Source organism: Dama dama, chromosome 26 (genome assembly GCF_033118175.1).
Source record: "Dama dama isolate Ldn47 chromosome 26, ASM3311817v1, whole genome shotgun sequence".
NCBI lineage: Eukaryota > Metazoa > Chordata > Mammalia > Artiodactyla > Cervidae > Dama > Dama dama.
The window spans coordinates 40905370-40925276 of record NC_083706.1 but is presented as its reverse complement, the minus strand read 5'-3'; the positions used below and the strand labels follow the sequence as shown (position 1 = coordinate 40925276).

Below are 19907 nucleotides of genomic sequence, written 5' to 3'. Positions count from 1 at the left end.
TTGTTCTCACAAGTAGCCAGTCTTCTCCCAGAGATCCTGAAATCTTGGTGGATTCAGAATCTGGGTGGGACTTTGAGTTGCATTCCTTGGAGAAGGGTTAAATTTGTTCTGTTGAGGAAAGGGGGATTCTCGAGGGTACCTAGCTTCCAGAGGGGCTGACGCAGGCTGCTCTTGTTCTTCACCTTCCATTCTCAGTTTTCCTTTTACTAACACAGCACCCCCCAGCCCCTGTTCATGTTTCAACTGTGTCACTAACGCACGTGTTTCTCATATTCCCTTGTAATTAGTTGTGCCACGTGACTAGGTTTTGACCAGTGGGGTATGAGCAGAAGTGATATATGCAATTCTACTTCATACCCTTAAAATTAATATTGCTAGCCTGCCGCTCACTCCTTCCTGTTGCTGAACTCATAGCCTAACTAATATAATGTACACTTCATGTTAGTATATAATCTGATTTCCAAAATAATTTAAGCAGGTCATTTTATACTTTGACTATTTCCCATGTAATGACTCATGAAATTCAGTTACTTAACTAGTACATTTTCTGATTCATCATCTTAACCCCTCGTTGTTTGGCTAAACTAATTTGGTTGAGACCCCCATCAACTCGCCTGAATTATTGTAAGAACTTTCTAACTTGAGTCTTTAACTTCAGTCAGGTCCTTCAAGTTTATTAGCCAACTGTCAACCAAATGACATACTTGAAAGATAGTTCTAGATTCTGCTAGTATGACCAAGTAAGCTCCTGATGGCTTGACTATCACACAACTACAAACTTGGGGGCAGAATAAAAATCTATCTAAAGATACTGAGGTGGAACAGAGAACTGGCAGATTCTGGGTGGAAGGCATCCTGTCTCACAACTAAACTAATCTGAGATGCTGCCCGACAGAGAATCAAACTAAGTTAACTGCCTGGCACTTGTTCAGTCGCTAAGTCATGTCTGACTCCTTGCGACCCCAGGCCGTGTGCCAGGCTTCCCTTTCTTTCACTATCTCACGGAGTTTGCTCAGATTCATGTCCATTGAGCCGGTGATGCTATCTAACCATCTCATCCTCTGCCACCCTCTTTTGCCTTCAATCTTTCCCAGCATCAAGGTCTTTTCCAATGAGTCAGCTCTTCACATCAAGTGGCTTCCCACTATATAATCTTTTATACATTTGAATTTGAACCATGTGAATGCATTGCCTATCTGAATATAAATACATAAAATGGAAATAAAAAATAAAATCTTGGGGATTCCCTGGTGACTCAGTGGTAAAGAATCTGCCTGCCAATGCAGAAGACATGGGTTCAATTCCTGATCCAGGAAGATCCCACATGCCAGGGATCAACTGAACCCGTGCACCGCAACTATTGAGCCTGTCGTCCAGAGCCTTCGAGCTGTACCTGCTGAAGGCCACATACCCTAGAGCCCGTGCTCTGCAATAAGAGAAGCCACCACAATGAGAAGCCTGCACACTGCAACTAGAGAGGAGCCCCCGCCTGCTGTAGCTTGAGAAGAGCCTGCACAGCAGCAAAGACCCAGCACAGTCAAAAACAATTAAAGTTTAAAAAATAGGATCTTTAAGTCCAAGTGGAGGAACTGGGCTTAGACTAAGCAAGATATACTTTCCATGAGACAGGCCAAATGAAAGAGCAAGTGTGAAATAGAGACGTTTGTAAGTTGGTCAGAGTATTAGGATTAGGTTATGTGGCATAAGAAACCCAAAACAAGGACTGTGTAGACACACAGTATCAGTTCAATTCCCAGGAAGACCCCCTGGAGTAGGAAACGGCAACCCACTCCAGTGTTCTTGCCTTCTAAATTCCATGGACAGAGGGGCCTGGTGGGCTACAGTCCATGGGGTCACAAAGACTCGAACACAACCAAGCGTGCGCACACACACACACACACACACAAAATCCAAAACAACAATCGCTTAGACTGACTAGAGCTGGCAGTCAACACCTGGTAAAAGCAGCTCCACAGCGCCAGTCCACACTTCCTCTGTACAGTTCTGCTATCTTCACATGGCTTACATCCTAAAGGTCATTTATGGTCAGAGTTGACTGCTCATAGTCTATCCAGTTTTTTCCATGTTCTAACCTTCTGAAAAGAGGGGATGGTGTGACTGGAAGGGGGATTTTCAGGGCCTCTCCGTGTAAGGTACCTTCCTAAAAGTTCTACGTGACACTTCCACTGGCCAGAAGTTAGATCCATGGCCACACCTAGCTGCATGAGAATCTTGGAAAATGTAGTCCTTATTCCAAGCAGCCCAACTTAATCAAGGAAGACTTTGTTACTTGGGAAAATGAGGACTTGGTGGACAGATGGTAGTCTCTGTCTCAGTGAGCAAGTTGAGGGAATTTCAATCTGATAGCTCCCATTTTCTCTAATAAACGTGGACATCACTTTGCCAGCAAAAATCCATATAGTCAAACCTGTGGTTTTTCCAGTAGTCATATACAGATGTGAAAGCTGGACCATGAAGGCTGAGCACCGAAGAATTGATGTTTTTGAATTGTGTGCTGGAGAAGACTCGAGAGTCCCTTGAACTGCTAGGACACCAATCCAGTCAATCCTAAGGGAAATCAATCCTGAATATTCATTAGAAGGACTGTTACTGAAGTTGAAGCTCCAATACTTTGGCCACGTGATGCAAAGAGCCGACTCACTAGAAAAGACCCTGATGCTGGGAAAGATTGAGGACAACAGCAGAAGGGGACGACAGAGGATGAGATGGTAGAATAGCATCACTGACTCAGTGGATATAAGTTTGAGCAAACTCTGGGAGATAGTGAAGGAGAGAGTAGACTGGTGTGCTGCATGCAGTCCATAGGGTCACAAAGAATTGGACAGGACTTTTCTCTGAAGGTGGAGATAAAGTGATTTGCTGAAAGGTCAGAAAGGGGTATGTGGCTGGCTTGAGGAGAGTGGTGCAAATCTGAAATAACTAAAGTGAAGAGTAAGAGAGAGAACTGAGCACATGCAGAAAAATGTGTGTCAGGTGGGGGAGATAGGCAATTGTGCATCAGCCTTCAAGGTGATTTGTTTTTCCTATGGCATTCAGCAATCTGGGGGTAGCCAGTCTGTGATGGAAGCTATTATTTAGGAAGAATATTACTTAGGAAGAATGGAAGCTATTATTTAGGAAGAACATTCTTATCACTAGTGAGATAGTGATATCTCACTATCCTCAGATAGCACTGAGGATCTATCTCAGTTTGTTCCTTCAAATACTGTGACATAATCTAGTAATAAAAATTCAGCAGATTCTTTGTGTGTGTGTGTGGCTGCACTGTGTGGCATGTGGGATCTGTTTCCTGACCAGGGACTGAATCCAGAATCCTAACCAGTAGGCTATCAAGGAACTCTTTTTTTTTTTTTTTTTTTTCTTTTTGGAGATTCTTAATCATGGTTACACTTTTCTAGTCTTATACATATTATGTACCTGAAGAGATGGCTCAAATTTTTGAAGGAGAACAGCCAGATGCAATAGACCAGATGAGCGAAACTAGTCCTCACAGTCCTTTAGATTTCTCTGATAAAATGTAAAAAGTGTCTCCAAATTCTTTTTTTTTTTTTTTAATGACAATGTATTTATCCTGCAAGTATCTAAGTAATGCCTACCATAAGCCAGACATTGCCCTAGCCAAATGGAGGAAGTATGTAACTTTATATCATTTACCTACTGGGGCAAAGTGAAAGTGAAAGTCACTCAGTAGTGTCCAACTCTTTGCGACCCCATGAACTATACAGTTCATGGAATTCTCCAGGCCAGAATACTGGAGTGAGTAGCCTATCCCTTTTCCAGGGGATCTTCCTAACCCAGGAATTGAACCAAGATCGCCTATATTGGAGGTGGATTCTTTACCAGCTGAGCCATCAGGGAAGCCCAAAAGAGGGCAAAGAGACAGCAAATACATAATGTTGAGAAGTAGTCTTCATGTTGTCCCCTCTGTGTAATTCTCTCTCCCTTCCAAACCTTTCTACTCAGTTATCAAGTTAATCTTCCTATTCCTTTATAAAATATGCCTTCATCTGAACTTTCAATGGTTCCTTGATACCTACTGAATAAAATTTAAACTATTTACTGGCACCTACTTTTTTACCTAATTTTTGTTAACTTCCCTGTATGTATCTTATGATCCTACCAAATCTATGTCACCATACACCAGGGAAAAACTCATCTCCATCTCTGAGTCCCAGTTTGGATATAATCATTTTAGAGGGGTGGTGGTTGTAGAAACCACACTGTAAAAGAAGAAATGACTAGTGTAGTACTCATGAAGGCGGTACACAAATATGTTTCTCAATGTCCCATCACTTTGAAGACAGGTTTGGCCACATTACCTGCTCTGGCCAATGAAATGTGGGCAGAGGTGGTACCTCTCATACCCAGGCAGAAGTTGGACAAATGACTCGTTTTCTTTTTTCAACTGTTCCCAGGTGCCTGCCTCCACTCTACATGAACATATAGAGGAAATAAGAAGAAAAAATTCCTAGTGTTTGAAACCTCTTCAACGTAGAGGTTACTACAGAATACCCTTAGTGACTAAGACAACAACAGAATACCCTAGTCTCCCTAGAATAGTACAACCAATAAGAAACAGTAGTGTAAGCCACTATTTGGATTTTTTTTATTAACTTCATTGAGGTATAAATTATGTACAGTAAAATGTATCCATTTTATGTGTACTGTTCAATGAGTTTTAATGAACATACACACCTACTTAACCACTATACTAATTGAGATACAGAACATTTCCATCACCTCAAAAACATTTCCTCATGCTTTCTGGTAATATAATCTTTTCCTTCATTTCTCCCAGACCCGAGTCCAGCCTCTTTCTATTAATGTAGGCTAGTTTTGCCTGTTTTAGAATTTCGTATAAATGAAATCATGTAATATGTATTCATTTTGTGCCCTCTGAGAAGTTTTAAACTAAATTATAAACTGCCTGTATAATTCAACATATCTTTTTACTCTTAGAAAAATTAAAGTTTAATTCAGTCTAACTAAGGTAATTAATCTGTACCTTCTTGAATATTTTTTCATTTCAAAAAGATACACTGTATTTTCTTATACTAATTATACTTTAACATTATAATAGAGTTTACATGCATCATAGCAAAACTATTATTTTCTACTTAGTTGAGAATTTTACAAGATTCATGAAACATCCTATCTTGTTGACCATGTATATACTCAATGCCTACAATGCCACCTGGCACATAAGTACTCGATTAATAAACATCTGTGGACTGAATGGATGTATTTCCCTTGAATTGCCTTTATATAAGTCTGTGTTAAATTAGGGGATTTAAAATCAGTATGTTAAATATTTTTAAAGCAGGGATGCTTTAAAAATCAGAATTTTAATTACCAAGCCCTTCTAGAGGAAATCGCGTCTTAAGTGCGTCTATTTCACCTCAGGTGAAGGAAAAGGCTGGAGATTTAGACTGGAGGAAGCCTGTCCACAAGTACTAACTGTCCATTACGTGTATTTCTAAACATCGTGGAACATCATAACTGTATTTGTAGTTTGGTTGCATTAAAACGTTGACCAAAAAAAGAAAAAATTTCACCAGCATTGTGTCCGAATATCTTTGGTCACTCATTCTCTATTTTACAGTATTCATGTTATATCGCTAGAAGCGCCGCAGCGAAATTCTGAGTGTTTGGTTCTAAAACCGGATCTGTCATAAACGAACTCTATGACCCTTGACAGTCACCTGTAAAATAGAAACTATAATTCTCCTAACCTCTGAGCAGCGTGATGAAAATCAAGTGGGAGGAAAAGTGAGCAAAGCACTTCGGAAAACATCGAGGAACTCGAAGCCGTCGTGCTTATTTTACTTATTACCACCTCTCGGCCTGACCTGTCCGCAGGGAAGGCGGCTGCCCGGGACTGCGCAGGCGCGCCCGTCGGCCCCGCCCGCCTCCGTCGGCCCCGCCCGCCTCCGTCGGCCCCGCCCGCCTCCGTCGGCCCCGCCCGCCTCCGTCGGCCCCGCCCGCCTCCGTCGGCCCCGCCCGCCTCCGTCGGCCCCGCCCGCCTCCGTCGGCCCCGCCCAGTTGGCGCCCGGCGCGCGCACGCCGCCTGGCGTCCTCGCTCCCGGGGCGTCGCCCCGCGTGCGCTGGAGTCACCGAGGCCACCCTTGGCACCGGAAGTGACCCTGGCGGGTCTGCCTTCAAATTGTGGACTACTTGAAACAGCATCTGGGGCTCGTGACGGTTGAACCGGGCAGTGCTGGGTCCGTGAGCACAGACAGAGCAGGGTGGTTGGGGCAGGACAGGACAGGGCCCTCCTTCCTCGCTGCCCGGAGCCCCGCTCGGCCCTCCCCCTCCGCCCGGCAGTGGGCGGTTTCCCGAGAGCCTCTGCGCCACAGGTGAGTGTCGCGGGGATCCCGGACCCCCGTGATCGGGGCTCGGAGGGACTCGGGAGCCTGTGATGCGATCCCGCTGCGCATTCTGCTCGTGAGCCTGCCGGTGCCTGCGCCGAGGTTCTAGGTCCTCGCTGTTGTCGCTGACACCTGTGGCTCGGGTGGCGGTCCTCCTACCTGAGGAAGCCTGTCTGGCCGGAGACTTTTGGGGGTCCCTGCCGATCCCATTCTAGACCTGTGTCGTTAGAGACGTCTCTGGTCGACGAACTTGTTTTTATTTCTTCGCTTTTTTGACACGTTCTCCGCCCGAAACCCTCTCCCCTGGGTTGAGGGGAAGGGGGAAAGCAAAAGCCTACATTTTGTTAGGTAGCTGTGGTATTGTTGAGGATGTTATTTCTTACTTATTTTGGAGCTGGGCATCCTACAGGAGGCTAACGACTCTTTTTGTTTGTTTCAAGTTGGTACCTTTTAGAAAAAGTATCCCTCGAAACTTTCTTTCACATTGTATATTATGTGGTGATAAAAGTTAGAGATGGATGTGGATCCTTAATGCCTTGTGGGGGGTAGACTCAAGCCCTCGTTTACTCAAAAATAATTTTCTCTTTTAAGTGCCAAGTGCCATTTTTATATCAGTTACCAACTTCTGACAACACACTGCTGTACCTCTCTCTTTTGAAAGCACTCATGTGTGTCTTCCTCTTTGAAATCGGACCCTTAGGTACTGCTGAGGACATTCTTAATGTTTTAGAATGTGTGCGATATATCTTTGCCACATAGTCACAATGCTAGAACACCAAGGTATCAAGAAAGATTCTTGTGACGTTCATACAGGCCAAAATATCTCAGTGTGCAGTCCTGTTTTCTTTTCCAAAGGCGATGGTTTTTGTAATCAGTAAGTTCACACATAAAGAAACAGTGGCAAAACTCTTTGTCTTGCATTATTAATACAAGTATTAACTTGTGACTTGTTTCATGCCTTAAAAAAAAAAAATAAAGAGGTAGTGCCAATCAACCTGCTTTTTTATTCATGTTTTCCTTTTACTTATTTTTCTTTCAATGCCAGTCAACTTTCCAACATTCTTAGACTATGAAAAGCTACATAAAGGTCCTTTATGGCATTAGTTACTCAAGTAGCTTTTACATTTTAAAGATTCAGTGCTAGGCCCATAGTCTGCAATGGATGCTGCATCTTATTTTGGAACTGGTATCACGGTTCTGACAAATACTAAGGATTAGAGAATCTTGTAGAATTTACTGTGTTAACAACAATGTTGAATTTTGGTTTACAACAATGGTCTGGGCTTGTTTGCTTTTTAGTGCTTGACTGGTTTAAAAGACAGTGTGTCAAATCAGTATGGTCAGTATTGATAGCATGCTAAATAGGTTCTGCCTGTGGTGTTTATTGATACGGCTTGAATATGGCTTTTAAGTTACATTTTAATAGTTATATTCACTGATTTGTTTTGTTCGAGGTAAACTGAAAGTTTACCAAATACATATATATGTTTTTGTTTTCTTGACCGGGTATCTCTTGGTGCTTTTTTTGTAGTGATAACATTTTTTTGCTTCTTGAGTATTTATCATATGATGATTGTAAAGGTATGAATGTATGCCATGCTATAATTGGTCACTGGTCACTATTTATTGTATGTATTTGTAATCATCAGTGACTGATTATAAATTAGCATTATGGTTGCTTTAATATTCCAGAGATGAACATTCTGAAAATTGCTTCACAGTGTACTGTCACTGCTGAAGTTACACACGCTTAGCTAACTGAAATGCCCGCAGGAAAATGTGTAATTGAGCCTCATATGTTTTTAATTTAGGACATTAGTTTTGCAGGTAAATATTTTTTAACATTGATACTGATTTTTTAGCGTGTGCTTAATAATGTTCTGTGCTTGTTTCCTCCTACTTAGCAAAGAAAAAAAAAAAAAAAAAAAAACACTGAGGATAAATAAAATGGTATCCCACTAAACTTCAAGGATTTCAAAGTCTGTCTTATTTTCCTTGCACCTCTGTGTGTGTCCCGTAATATTTCTTGAATGAATGACCTTTGCACATTATAGTAAAAAACTGTAGTGAGAGTGGAACCCTGTCTGAGATTCCTTTAAAATTTAAGTGGGCATGGTATCCTGTTTAGGTGTGGAATTGGGAAGGCCTGCTATTTGTTCTGGGCAGAGAACAGAAATCTTAGAACTCAGATATTTGGGTCTGTAACCTTTTTCAGTCTCTTTGAATGCTTCTTTCCCTAATCCTGGAGGAGTAAAGATACTTTGTCTCTTTATAGAGATACTATGGAAAAGGAAATGATAACCCACTCCAGTATTCTTGCTTGGAGAATCCCGTGGACAGAGGAGCCTGGTGGGCTGCTGTCTGTGGGGTCGCACAGAGTCGGACTTGACTGAAGCGACTTAGCATGCATGCACTGGAGAAGGAAATTGCAACCCACCCCAGTGTTCTTGCCTGGAGAATCCCAGGGACAGAGGAGCCTGGTGGGCTGCCGTCTATGGGATCGCACAGAGTCGGACTTGACTGAAGCAGCCTAGCAGCAGCAGCAGCAAAAATACTACACAGCATCGCATCAAGTTTGCTAGAAATTTTGTTGTAATACTGAGTTTTTAGTGTTTAAAATAATTTGACTCTGTTGTTCAGTTGCTAAGTTGTGTCTGACTCTTTGTGACCCCATGGACTACAGCACGTCAGTCTTCCCTGTCCTTCACTATCTCCCAGAGTTTGCTCAGACTCATATCTTTTAAGTTGATGATGCCATCCAATCATCTAATCCTCTGTCGTCCCCTTCTCCTCAGTTCAGTTCAGTTCAGTTGCTCAGCCGTGTCTGACTCTGCGGTCTCATGAACTGCAGCATGCCAGGCTTTCCTGTCCATCACCAGCTCCAGGATCTTACCCAAACTCATGTCCACTGCATCGGTAATGCCATCCAGCCATCTCATCCTCTGTCATCCCCTTCTCCCACCTTCACTCTTTCCCAGTATCACGGTCTTTTCCAGTGAGTTGGTTTTTGGCATCAGGTGGCCAAAGTATTGGAGTTTCAGCTTCAGCATCAGTCCTTCCAATGAATATTCAGGGTTGATCTCCTTTAGGATGGACTGTTTGGATCTCCCTGCTGTCCTAGGGCCTGTCAAGAGTCTTCTCCAGCACCACAGTTCAAACGCCTCAGTTCTTTAGGACTTAGCCTTCTTTATGATAAAACTCTCACATCCATACAGGAAGACTGGAAAAATCATAGCTTTGACTACACAGACTATACGCAAGCTAATGACTGCTTTTTAATGTGCTGTCTAGGTTTGTCATGGCTTTTCTTCCAAGGAGCAAGTGTCTTTTAATTTCACGGCTTCAGTCACAGTCTGCAGTGATATTGGAGCCCAAGAAAATAAAATCTGTCACTGTTTCTGCTTTTCCCATCTATTTGCCATGAAGTGAATGGGACCAGATGCCATGATCTTAGTTTTCTGAATGTTGAGTTAAAGCCAGCTTTTTCACTCTCCTCTTTCACCCTCATCAGGAGGCTCTGTTACTTGAATTAAAATTTCATGTTGCATCTTTCTTAGGTTAAATGAATGAATTTCATCATAAACTAAACTAAATACTCAGGACATTTAAGCAAAAAGGTGGTTCTGACAGGAAGGATCACATAAAGGAAAAACTTACATTTTTTATCCAGATAAGGCATACATAACCTATACTTATGGTTATTTTTCTTTTTAATAATCTCTCTTTAAAAACCAGCAGTGTGTTTTTGGACAATCTCATTTTTATAATTTTATAATCTCATTTGGTATTAATTGAATCAATAGGTAGTGTTTTCAGTTCATGGTGGTTAAAATTTGGTCTAAGGGCTTTTCTTCATATATATTCATTTCTTCAAATATTCCCAGATACTGTGTCACGTAGACCCAAATTCTGTCTTCCTGAAGTATAATTTTGGCAACGGTAAGGATATATTGTTGTTGTTTCTTTGCTAAGTCATATTCCACTCTCTGTGACCCCGTGGACTGTAGCCCGCGAGGCTCCTCTGTCCATGGGATTTCCCAGGCGAGAAGGCTGGCGTGGGTTGCCATTTCCTCCTCCAGGGGATCTTTCTGACCCAGGGACTGAACTTGCATCTCCTGCATTGACAGATGGATAGGATTCTTTAACCATTGAGCCACCAGGGCTTGCCAGGGGCTCAGCAGTAAAGAATCTGCCTGCCAGTGCGGGGTCGGACATGACTGAGAATGCTGGCACTAACTAAGGATGTATTCTTGGGAATTGAAGATTCCTGTAAACTTACAATGTTGACATTCATTTGAGAAGAGTGTCTTAGACTTAGAGATGGTGAAAGAATTGGAAAAAATTTTTTTTGTCAGACATTTAGATTTTAAGTGGTATTTTGATACATTTTCAGTAAATCCATCTTTTCTTTGATAACCAAGAATTTTTAGGTCATTTTTAATGTGGCCTTGGGTTGACTTTACATTTGTTTGTTAGGAAATGCCCATTCATTGACTCCTTAGGAATTTTATCTGAGTAGAAAGAAGGTATCCATAACACAGAACCTTCAAAGAAGGCCCGGAGTGACGTCTGTGAGTTTTGGGACAGTGAACCCTGGCCCTCAGAAAAACAAAAGGGCAGCAATTTAGGTTTTTTTTTAAGTGGGGGGTGGGGTGGGGTGGGGGCGATCAAAGAGCTGAAAGAAGTGTGTTAAAGGAAGGAAAAGACATGCGAGGTTCGCTGTCCTTGTTTGTCCAGATCAGGGATGTACTGCTGCAAGCAGTACGGCTTCCAACAGCTTCTATCAGGCCCCAGCTGTGGTTACATTGTTCCCCAGACTGGGGTCACTCTAGGGCACATGTAGCTTCAGAGCCGAGCCATCACACAGTTTGTAGTAGGGATGAGTTGAGGATCAGGGAATGTGAGCCGCTGTGGGTAAGAAACTGGACAAAGGTAAGAAAACTTAGTAGTTAGACAAAACCTGGCAGCACTCATTCATGCAAAGATTTGCTGAGTGAGAGGCTGCATGGTGCTGGGGATATATCCATAAAATAACAGAGAGCCATGTCCCTGACCCAGAGCTTTCATTCAGGTGGAATATTATACATGGTCATGACTCCAGAAAGTCATGGGATTTTTTTTTTTCCCCCTTTTCTTTTGGACCTCAGATGATCAGTCTTGAATTACTTATAGGCCCAGTTCATAGCTGTACTGCTTCAAAACAAATTAACCGAAAACTAAATGGCTTAAAACGGCAAGCATTTATTATCTCACAGTTTCTTCGGTTAGGCTCTGGGCATAACTTAGCTGGGTGCTTCTGATTCAGAGTCTTTCCCAGGCTGTAGTCAAGGTCAGTCAAGGCTGCAGTTATCTCAAGGGTCGGCTGAGGGGAGATCCACTTCCCCGCTCCCTCACGGCATCGTTGGCAGGATTCAGTGTCTCTGGACCATTGGACTGAGGCCCTCAGTTCCTCACTGTTGCCCTTGGGCTTCCGTCAGATCTTTGCCACTTGAGCCTGTGCATGGCCAACTCGTAGCATGGTAGCTGGGCTTCCTTTGGAGTGGTCCCACCAGAGAGCAGAAGACAGTGAGCAAGGCAGAAGTCACAGTGTAATCTCGGAAGTGATGTTTCGTTATTTTCGTGCATTCTGTTTGTTATAAGCTCACATTCAGGGGGAGAATGGACACCAGGAGGCAGAGGTCATTGAGAGCCATCTTACAGGCTCTCGGTGATTATTGGTGGAGATAAGGCACTTCTTTTGTTGTAGTTATTTAACCCTAACACTACCCTTCATCCTCTTTCTCCACTCATATTTCCCTATCTTACCCTCCATAGACACTGTAATATATTTAATATATGTTCTTGGATGTGTATGTATCCTTTGAAAAAGAGTGTTTTATATACCACATATATAGCATATTTTTAAGTTTATAAAATGGTATTGGGGATTTAGACCTTGTTCTCTAAGTTTTTTTTTTTTTTTCACCCAACCCTGTATTTTTTGTTTGTTTTTTGGTCGAGCAGCTTGTGGGATCCTAGCTCCCTAACGAGGGACTGAATCCCTAGACCCTCGCCAGTAAGTGTCAAGTCCTAACCACTGGACTGCCAGGAAATCCCCTTAACCCTGTATTTTGACAATGTGTCCATGTTGCTATTTGTACATCTTCTTCATTGCTTCCATCTGCTACGTAGTATTCATTAGTGCAAGCACCATACTTCCTTATCTTTTCCCTAGCAGGAAATAGATAGGTTGCCCCCAGCTACTGGATATCTCTAACAGTTTTGTCATTAACATCTGAAAACAAGTTCTTTTGTGGATCTGTGTGAAACTTTGTCTGGAGTATTTATAGAAAAGTAGGGTGGCAGCATCATAGGATAGCTGTGTACATAATTTCTCTAAGTACTACCAGATCGCTCTCCAAAATGATTGTAGGAGTTTATGCCCACAAATTTATGTGAGGGGATGTTTTTTCCCCCAAATTCTTGCCAGTAATAATTTTTTTTTTAATCTAGTTAATGTAAAAGAGGTCTCACACTTTATTTGCATTCTTCTGTTACTAGAATCTGTACTTGTTAACCATTTGGGTTTCCCCTTCATAAATTGTCATTCATGTGCTCCTCGTTTTTGTATGAAGTTCTCTTGTCTGTTAGCGTGAGGAATTATAAGGTGGATTTTCTGATCTTAGGTTATCCTTACATTCCTGAGATAAACCTTCTTAACCATGGAGTGTATGTGTGTGTGTGCGCGCACACGCACGTGCATGCGTCTCCTTGCTGGTACATTGTTAATTAGCTAATCTTTTATTTAAGATTACCACGTCATGGTCCTCAGTGAAGTAGGCTTTGTATTGTTCTTAATGAGTTCTGAAAATTGAGATGGTGGCTCCCTGGAGGCTCAGCAGGTAAAGAATGCACCTACGATGCAGGAGACACAGGAGATGTGGGTTCGATCCCTAGGTCAAGAGGATCCCCTGGAGAAGATAAAGGCAACCCACTCCAGCATTCTTGCCTGGAGAATTCCATGAACAGAGGATCCTGGCAGGCTACAGTCCATGGGGTCGCAAAGAGTCGGTCACGACTGAGCGACTAACACTTTCACTTCCTACCTCATAAAAAGTTGATGAGTTTTCCCTTATTTTCTGGACCAGTTTTTATGTCATTGAAATTATCTGCTGTCTGGAGGGTAGGTAAAAACCCACCTATGAAAACCCCATACCCATATATCCACTTGCTACTAAGTACAAAGGCTACGCTTGGTTTTGCATATGGAAAGTTTCAGGGAAGGTGCAGTTAGCAGTTATTGAAGACCTACTCTTTGCCAAGTAGTGTGCTGGCTATTTTAAATAGTCATTTATTCCTTATAGTGCAACTCTTGGAAGTATGGTTACTTGGGCAGTCCCTGGCGGTCCAGTGGTTAGGACTCTGCATTTTCACTGCTGAGAGCCTAGGAGTTCAATCCCTGTTGGAGGAACTAAGATCCCTCCCACAAATTGTGTGATGTGGTTAAAAACAAAAAAGAAGTAGTAACTACCCAATTTACAGATTTAAAAACTAAGGCTCAGAAAAGATAAAGGGCTTGACAAAGGTGGCAAAATTAGAATTCTACCAAGATTCTTCTAACATCAAAACGTGTGTTTTCTCTATTTCACACTGCCTTCCAAGAAAAGCATCTAACATTCTACATTTGTTCTGCAGATATTCCATAAGAGTTGTATTTCATTCACTGAAGTTACTAACGCAGATCTTTTCCTGCTCTCAGAGATTCAAGGTAGACAAGTGCCTTGAGATGAAGGCCCCCAGTCAAGTACCAGGGGTCTTTAGAAGGGGGAGGGCTTTTTCTGAACTGCAAGTTTGGAAGGTAGACATACTGGGATAATTGCTACTTATCTGAGTGGGACTTTGACACATAGGTAGGATTTGACTGTGGGGACTAAGATATTTCTCTGAAGGAATGGAAATTATCATAAGCAAATGTACGGAGATGGAAAATGCAGTGTGTGTAAAAGCGAGCTTCTTCAGGGATCCTTGAAACGTATGCTTTTTTAAAAAAACTCTTTGTACTTATTTTTAAAAGACTTAATATGAAATGTTTCTTTTTTAGCTTGTAATTGAGCATGAGTCTTCTTATGATTAGTGAGAATGTAAAGTTGGCCCGTGAATATGCATTGCTGGGAAATTACGACTCTGCAATGGTCTATTACCAGGGAGTTCTTGACCAAATGAACAAGTATCTGTACTCAGTCAAAGACACATACCTCCAGCAGAAATGGCAACAGGTAAGATTCATGGCTGTTGTTTGTTTCAGTGGTTTAAAAACTTAGATTTAACTAGATAGTGCTTTTGCAGCTATGTGTTAAGACTGTATAATTTACTATATGGATTTGTATATAAAGTTACTTAAAATGATGTGTCATATTCACCATCATCAGTATGATGAGTTCTACTCAGTTATTCTAATTTTTGGAATCTAATAGGAGTGGTTTTGAAATTTTTTTCTAGATCACATTTTGACCTGGTAAAATTAGAATTGACTTTATTAAGCTGATGACACCTGAATCTCACATGTACTGTATTCCCTATAGGACATCATAAGTCAAACCACACTTGAATCCCATGTGAGGAATTTTAGCCACTGAGGAGCAGTAGAAATTTATGTGCTTGCTAAGTTGCTTTAGTCGTGTCCAACTCTTTGAGACCTCATGGACTATAGCTCACCAGGCTTCTCTGTCCACGGAATTCTCCAGGCAGGAATACTGGAGCAGATGGCCATGCCCTCCTCCAGGGGATCTTCCCGACCTAGGGATGGAACCCAAGTCTTCGGCGGCTCCTACATTGCAGGCCGATTCCTTACCACTGAGCCATGAGGGAAGAAATGTATAGGTAGAAACTATAGAACTTACGCTTACAGTTGGATGTGTCACTTATAATAAGGTTCAACAATGTCCAGGAGAGAAATGTTATAGAAATTAATAGTCTTTTTGAGCTGATCTTCTAGATAGACTATTACCCTCAAGTTTTACTAAACTGCTTTTTCAATAATATTCCATATTTGTCCTTAATTTCTTTAACAGAGAGATGGTCTACCTCTGTGAACTTAACCTCTTTCCTTAAATCTGTCTCTTCATATTTTACATTAGAAGGGGAAAATATTTCGTAAAGTGTCTTAAATTTGCCACTGAAAGACTTTTAAGATTTTTTGTTCTTAGGCCAGCAACTTTTACTTAAGAAGTCTAAACTTTTTTATAAGAATATTTAAATTGGAAATTCCCTAGCTGTCCAGTAGTTAATATTCCACATTTCCACTGAAGGGGACACAAGTTCAATCCCTGTTGTGGGAATCTGCAGGGTATGTGCTGTGGCCAAAAATAAATAAAAATAAAAGATTGACTGTATTTTTAAAAATCTTTATTGAATTTGTTACAGCATTGCTTCTGTTTTATGTTTTGATTTTTGGCCCCAAAGCATGTTGGATCTTAGCTCCCCAACCAGAGGCTGAACCTGCACCCCTGCACCCCCTGCTTTAGAAAGTAAAGTCTTAACCACTGGACCACCAGGGAAATGCCAAGATTAAATGTGTTTTTTTAAAAAAAGTAGATGAAAAAAAAAGGATATTTTAAATCATTTAGTTTTAAAACCAAACATTGCTAGCTTCATTTCTTTCACACACACACACACACACACACACACACACATATATGAAATGTATATCATTTTGAAGTTGAGTCAAGGCAGCTTTTTTAAAAAAATATATAGGTTGTATGTAAATTGAGCCATTTATTTTCCAAAGCTTTATTTTTCCAACTGTGGGATACATTCCATTAATGAATTGTGAAATTAGTCAATTCTGATGAGCATTTTTAAAGTCAGTTAAGTAACATAAGAACCATCAAAGCACAAGTTGCAGAAGTAATATTTTTTACCAAACTTTAAAGATACAGGTAACTTTTAAACTTGTTATGCACTTTGAATAAGAACTATAAGTAACGATGGCCTAATTAGTCAGAACACATCATTCATTTTATCAGAATTAATTTTGTACTTAAAAATAAAGAATTTATGATCTGTTATTAAAATTTCAACAAAACATTTTGGTATGGTTTCCTGGATATCTGATGTCAGAATAGAGGCTTCTAGCATTCTTAATAAATGGCCCAACTTAATTTGGCAGTGATTTATTAGTTATAGAAATTTAAAGAACCATATTCTTCTTTGAAATCAGGTTTGGCAGGAAATAAACGTGGAAGCGAAACACGTTAAGGATATCATGAAAACATTAGAGAGCTTTAAACTAGACAGCACTCCATTAAAAGCTGCCCAACACGAGCTTCCAGCATCTGAGGGAGAAGTCTGGTCCTTGCCCGTACCTGCCGAACGAAGGTAAGTGGAGACCCTTTAAGAAACAGACCGACACAGAACTGATAGCATTGGTCCTGTCTACGAGGAGAACTGAGGGGCTGAGAGACAGGAATGGGAGAGGGTTTGTTTTTTTTTTTTTAAGTACCATTTATAAATTAAATTGTGTATCGTGTGATTCTGTGACTCATTTCATTAAATTAAATTTAGGTAGACATATTGTTTTGTGAATGAGCTCAAAGCAGTAGATATACACCTTTTGGAAGGAACATGGGGATGGAGACTGAAATATCTGGACTGTAAGTCTATCTTTGCCACAGTCTGTAGCTTTGGGAAAAGCATATAACCATTCTAGACTTCAGATTTTGTTATATAAAGTGAGGGAATTAGACTAAAACAGTAGTTCTCAAAAAGTTATCACAGAACACTACTGTTTATCAAGTTACACTGCTGCTAAAATTGAAAAAGTGGGCTTTTTAGTTAACAGGGAAAAAAGATAAAATGTTCTCAATTATAGGTTTTATTCTGACATTTTTATTTCCAGATTCCTATTACCTGGTGCCAGCAAGTGAACGATTAGTGAAAGTTTATATTTACTGAAATGCTCAAAACAGCCAATTATGCTTAGTTCCATTGCATGTTTTTTTAACTGACAGGAGTGCAAGTGGATGTCATTTATCTGTTTTACTCACACAATAGATTTCCTAGTTTGTATTGTGTGTTTAGATATATTAGTGTATTCTACAAAGAACAGTGACTTCCAGTTTCTTTGCCCCTTAACCAGTTTGAGAGCCTTGCATTAAAACATTGCTCAGGTGCTTTTTAGGTGTTTAAGATTCTATTGTTGAGACTGTTACTCCTTGACTATATTTTATGACAGGTGCTAGATATTGAGTACTCATGTGGTTCTGAGCACTGATACAGAATACACATGCTATTTATTTTTCACAGTAAGCCTTCCAAATAATTATTTATATTTCCTCTGTGTTTCAGGTAAGATAGTTGAGATACAGTGAAGTTAGGTAACTTTTCCCCATTATCACAAAACTAGTAGCTGGTGGAGTTAAGATTTGAACCCAGATGTGTTTGGTTACAAAGCTGGCACACTCTGCCATATTGGTCATTCTCAAACTCTAGCATACATAAAGATCTCTTGGGGTACTCATTCAGAATGTGGATTCTAGGGTTTCACTCCCAGAGAGTCTGGTATAGTAGTAGGGGAGCCCAGGAATCTGCAGGCGATTCTAATCCAAGTGGTTGGTAGATCACACTTTAAGAAGTACTGTACCAAAGTGTTTTTCCTCCAGTTTAGGATTGACTAATGGGCATTGATTGTTTCTTAGCCACTTTCATTTTCTTCAGCTCCAGATAAAAGTACTAATATTCTGTTATTGACTGTGATACTTTCTGAATATTTACTACATTTTACCCTTACTCTTAAGTACTTTTATATATATGCGTGTGTGTGTGTATTCTGTTTTATTTTAGAATTCACTAAAAAGAAAAAATGCTCGAAACTACGGCAATAGGCTCATTAAAGAAAAACAGGAAAATGCATAAAGTAGAGGAGAAATCATATAGTCATCCGAGTACAACTTCTAGTCCTTTATACATTATTTTCATAGTTGTAGTTGTGCTATACCCATAATATATAACTTTGTATCATATTTTTAAAAAAAAAAAATCCTAATAGTAGACAGTTCTATACATTTACTGTGTTGCTGAGTACCATGTCAGTTGCTTTACACATATTATTTAATCCTCAAAACAGACTTAGAAGATAGGTACTAAACTGTGAGCCCCAATTTCTGATGAGGAAACTTAAGCTTAGATAGGTAAAGTAACTTGCTCTTTATAGTGTAAACATTGGTAATTTATAAGCCATCTTAGATCCTCTTCTTTGCTGCTTTTAAAGGATTGTTTGCTGCACTTTTAAGGGATATAACCTACAATAGTTAACCCCTTTTTTCTTATTATAAATAGAAAATTTTTCCACATCTCTGTTTACTTTTTCTTAATTTCCAAAGTAGAGCTAATAAAAGACGAGTGAAGTTGTGTTTTTATTTTATCTTGCCTGTAAATATGTTTTACTCCTGCTTAACTTTCTTTTAATCCCTCCTTCAGAATCATCATTTGGCCCTTGTATTGGTCTGCTCTATAACAAAATCTCTGGCTGCTATAACAAAATCCCACAGACTGGGTGACTTAAACAACAGAAACTTATTTCTCACAGTTCTAAAGCTAGAAAGTCCAAGCTTAAGGTGCGAGCCAGTTTGGTTTCTGGTCTCAAGAGGAGTCTTCTTGAGCAGCTGACCTCTTCTCTGCGTCCTCACATGGCAGAGGAAACAGCAAGCTCTCTGGTGTCTCTTAATAAGGACACTATTTCTTAGATCAGGACCCCACCCTTAGGACCTTATTTAACTTGAATTACTTCCTTACTCCAAATGATCACACTGGGGTTTAGGAATTAAGTTTAATGAGTTTTGGAGGAATACAAAAATTGTCTGTAACAGCACCATAACTCCTTTCTCAGTTACTGATAAGAACTTTCCAGTGAATAGATGTGCCCAGTGATTATTCAGGTGATTTCAGATTTAATGAACTGTTTGATTGACATAATCTTAACAAGAGGAGAGAGGAGGTTTCTCTCTTTGGGGAAATAGAAAGTTGTTAAATGAGCTTTTCATCTTGAAAAGTCTATAATGATGAGCTGTAGGGTCCCTCCTTATTGCTTCTGGCTTTCTTCCATATTTTGTTCTGTCTCTGATTTTAAATGCCCTGGACAGCTATTAGCTATGAAGTCCTCCTCTTTGACTTTATTTGCTACATCTTTCTATTTATTCCTGTAATTTATTTAACTTAACTTCCTCAACTGAATATCCCTCAAAACCTTTATTTTTCTGTTAGCCTTAATCTGTACTCATACTTAAGAAAGCTTATTCTTTCACCTCTGTTGGGGATTGTAACCGTGACATCGCCTAAATTTTAATCCCATTTAAAGAACGGAGTCTTTATATCCTTCATTCTCTTCTACTGCTGTGCACAAACATGTTTGTACAACGAGGTTCATTGAAGGCTTTCAGAGGAATGATTAAAAATAGCATAAAGCCATTAGGTGTAATTCTTTTAAAATGTCTTTTAAAAGTCAGCTGGAGTCCCTCAAACATCTCATCTCGCTGAATAAAA

The 19907-nt window shown here is 40.4% G+C and overlaps 1 protein-coding gene across 1 annotated transcript in view; it reads left to right on the top strand.

Annotated features, from left to right (window-relative positions):
* Positions 1–6082: 6082 nt before the first annotated feature.
* Positions 6083–19907, top strand: part of KATNA1 (katanin catalytic subunit A1) — a 32467-nt gene continuing 18642 nt past the window's right edge. Inside the window, exons 1-3 of the mRNA XM_061130261.1 lie at positions 6083–6377; positions 14470–14644; positions 16588–16745. Coding sequence (XP_060986244.1) covers positions 14483–14644; positions 16588–16745 — 320 coding nt within the window. The 5' untranslated portion in view covers positions 6083–6377; positions 14470–14482. The remainder of the gene's footprint in view (positions 6378–14469; positions 14645–16587; positions 16746–19907) is intronic.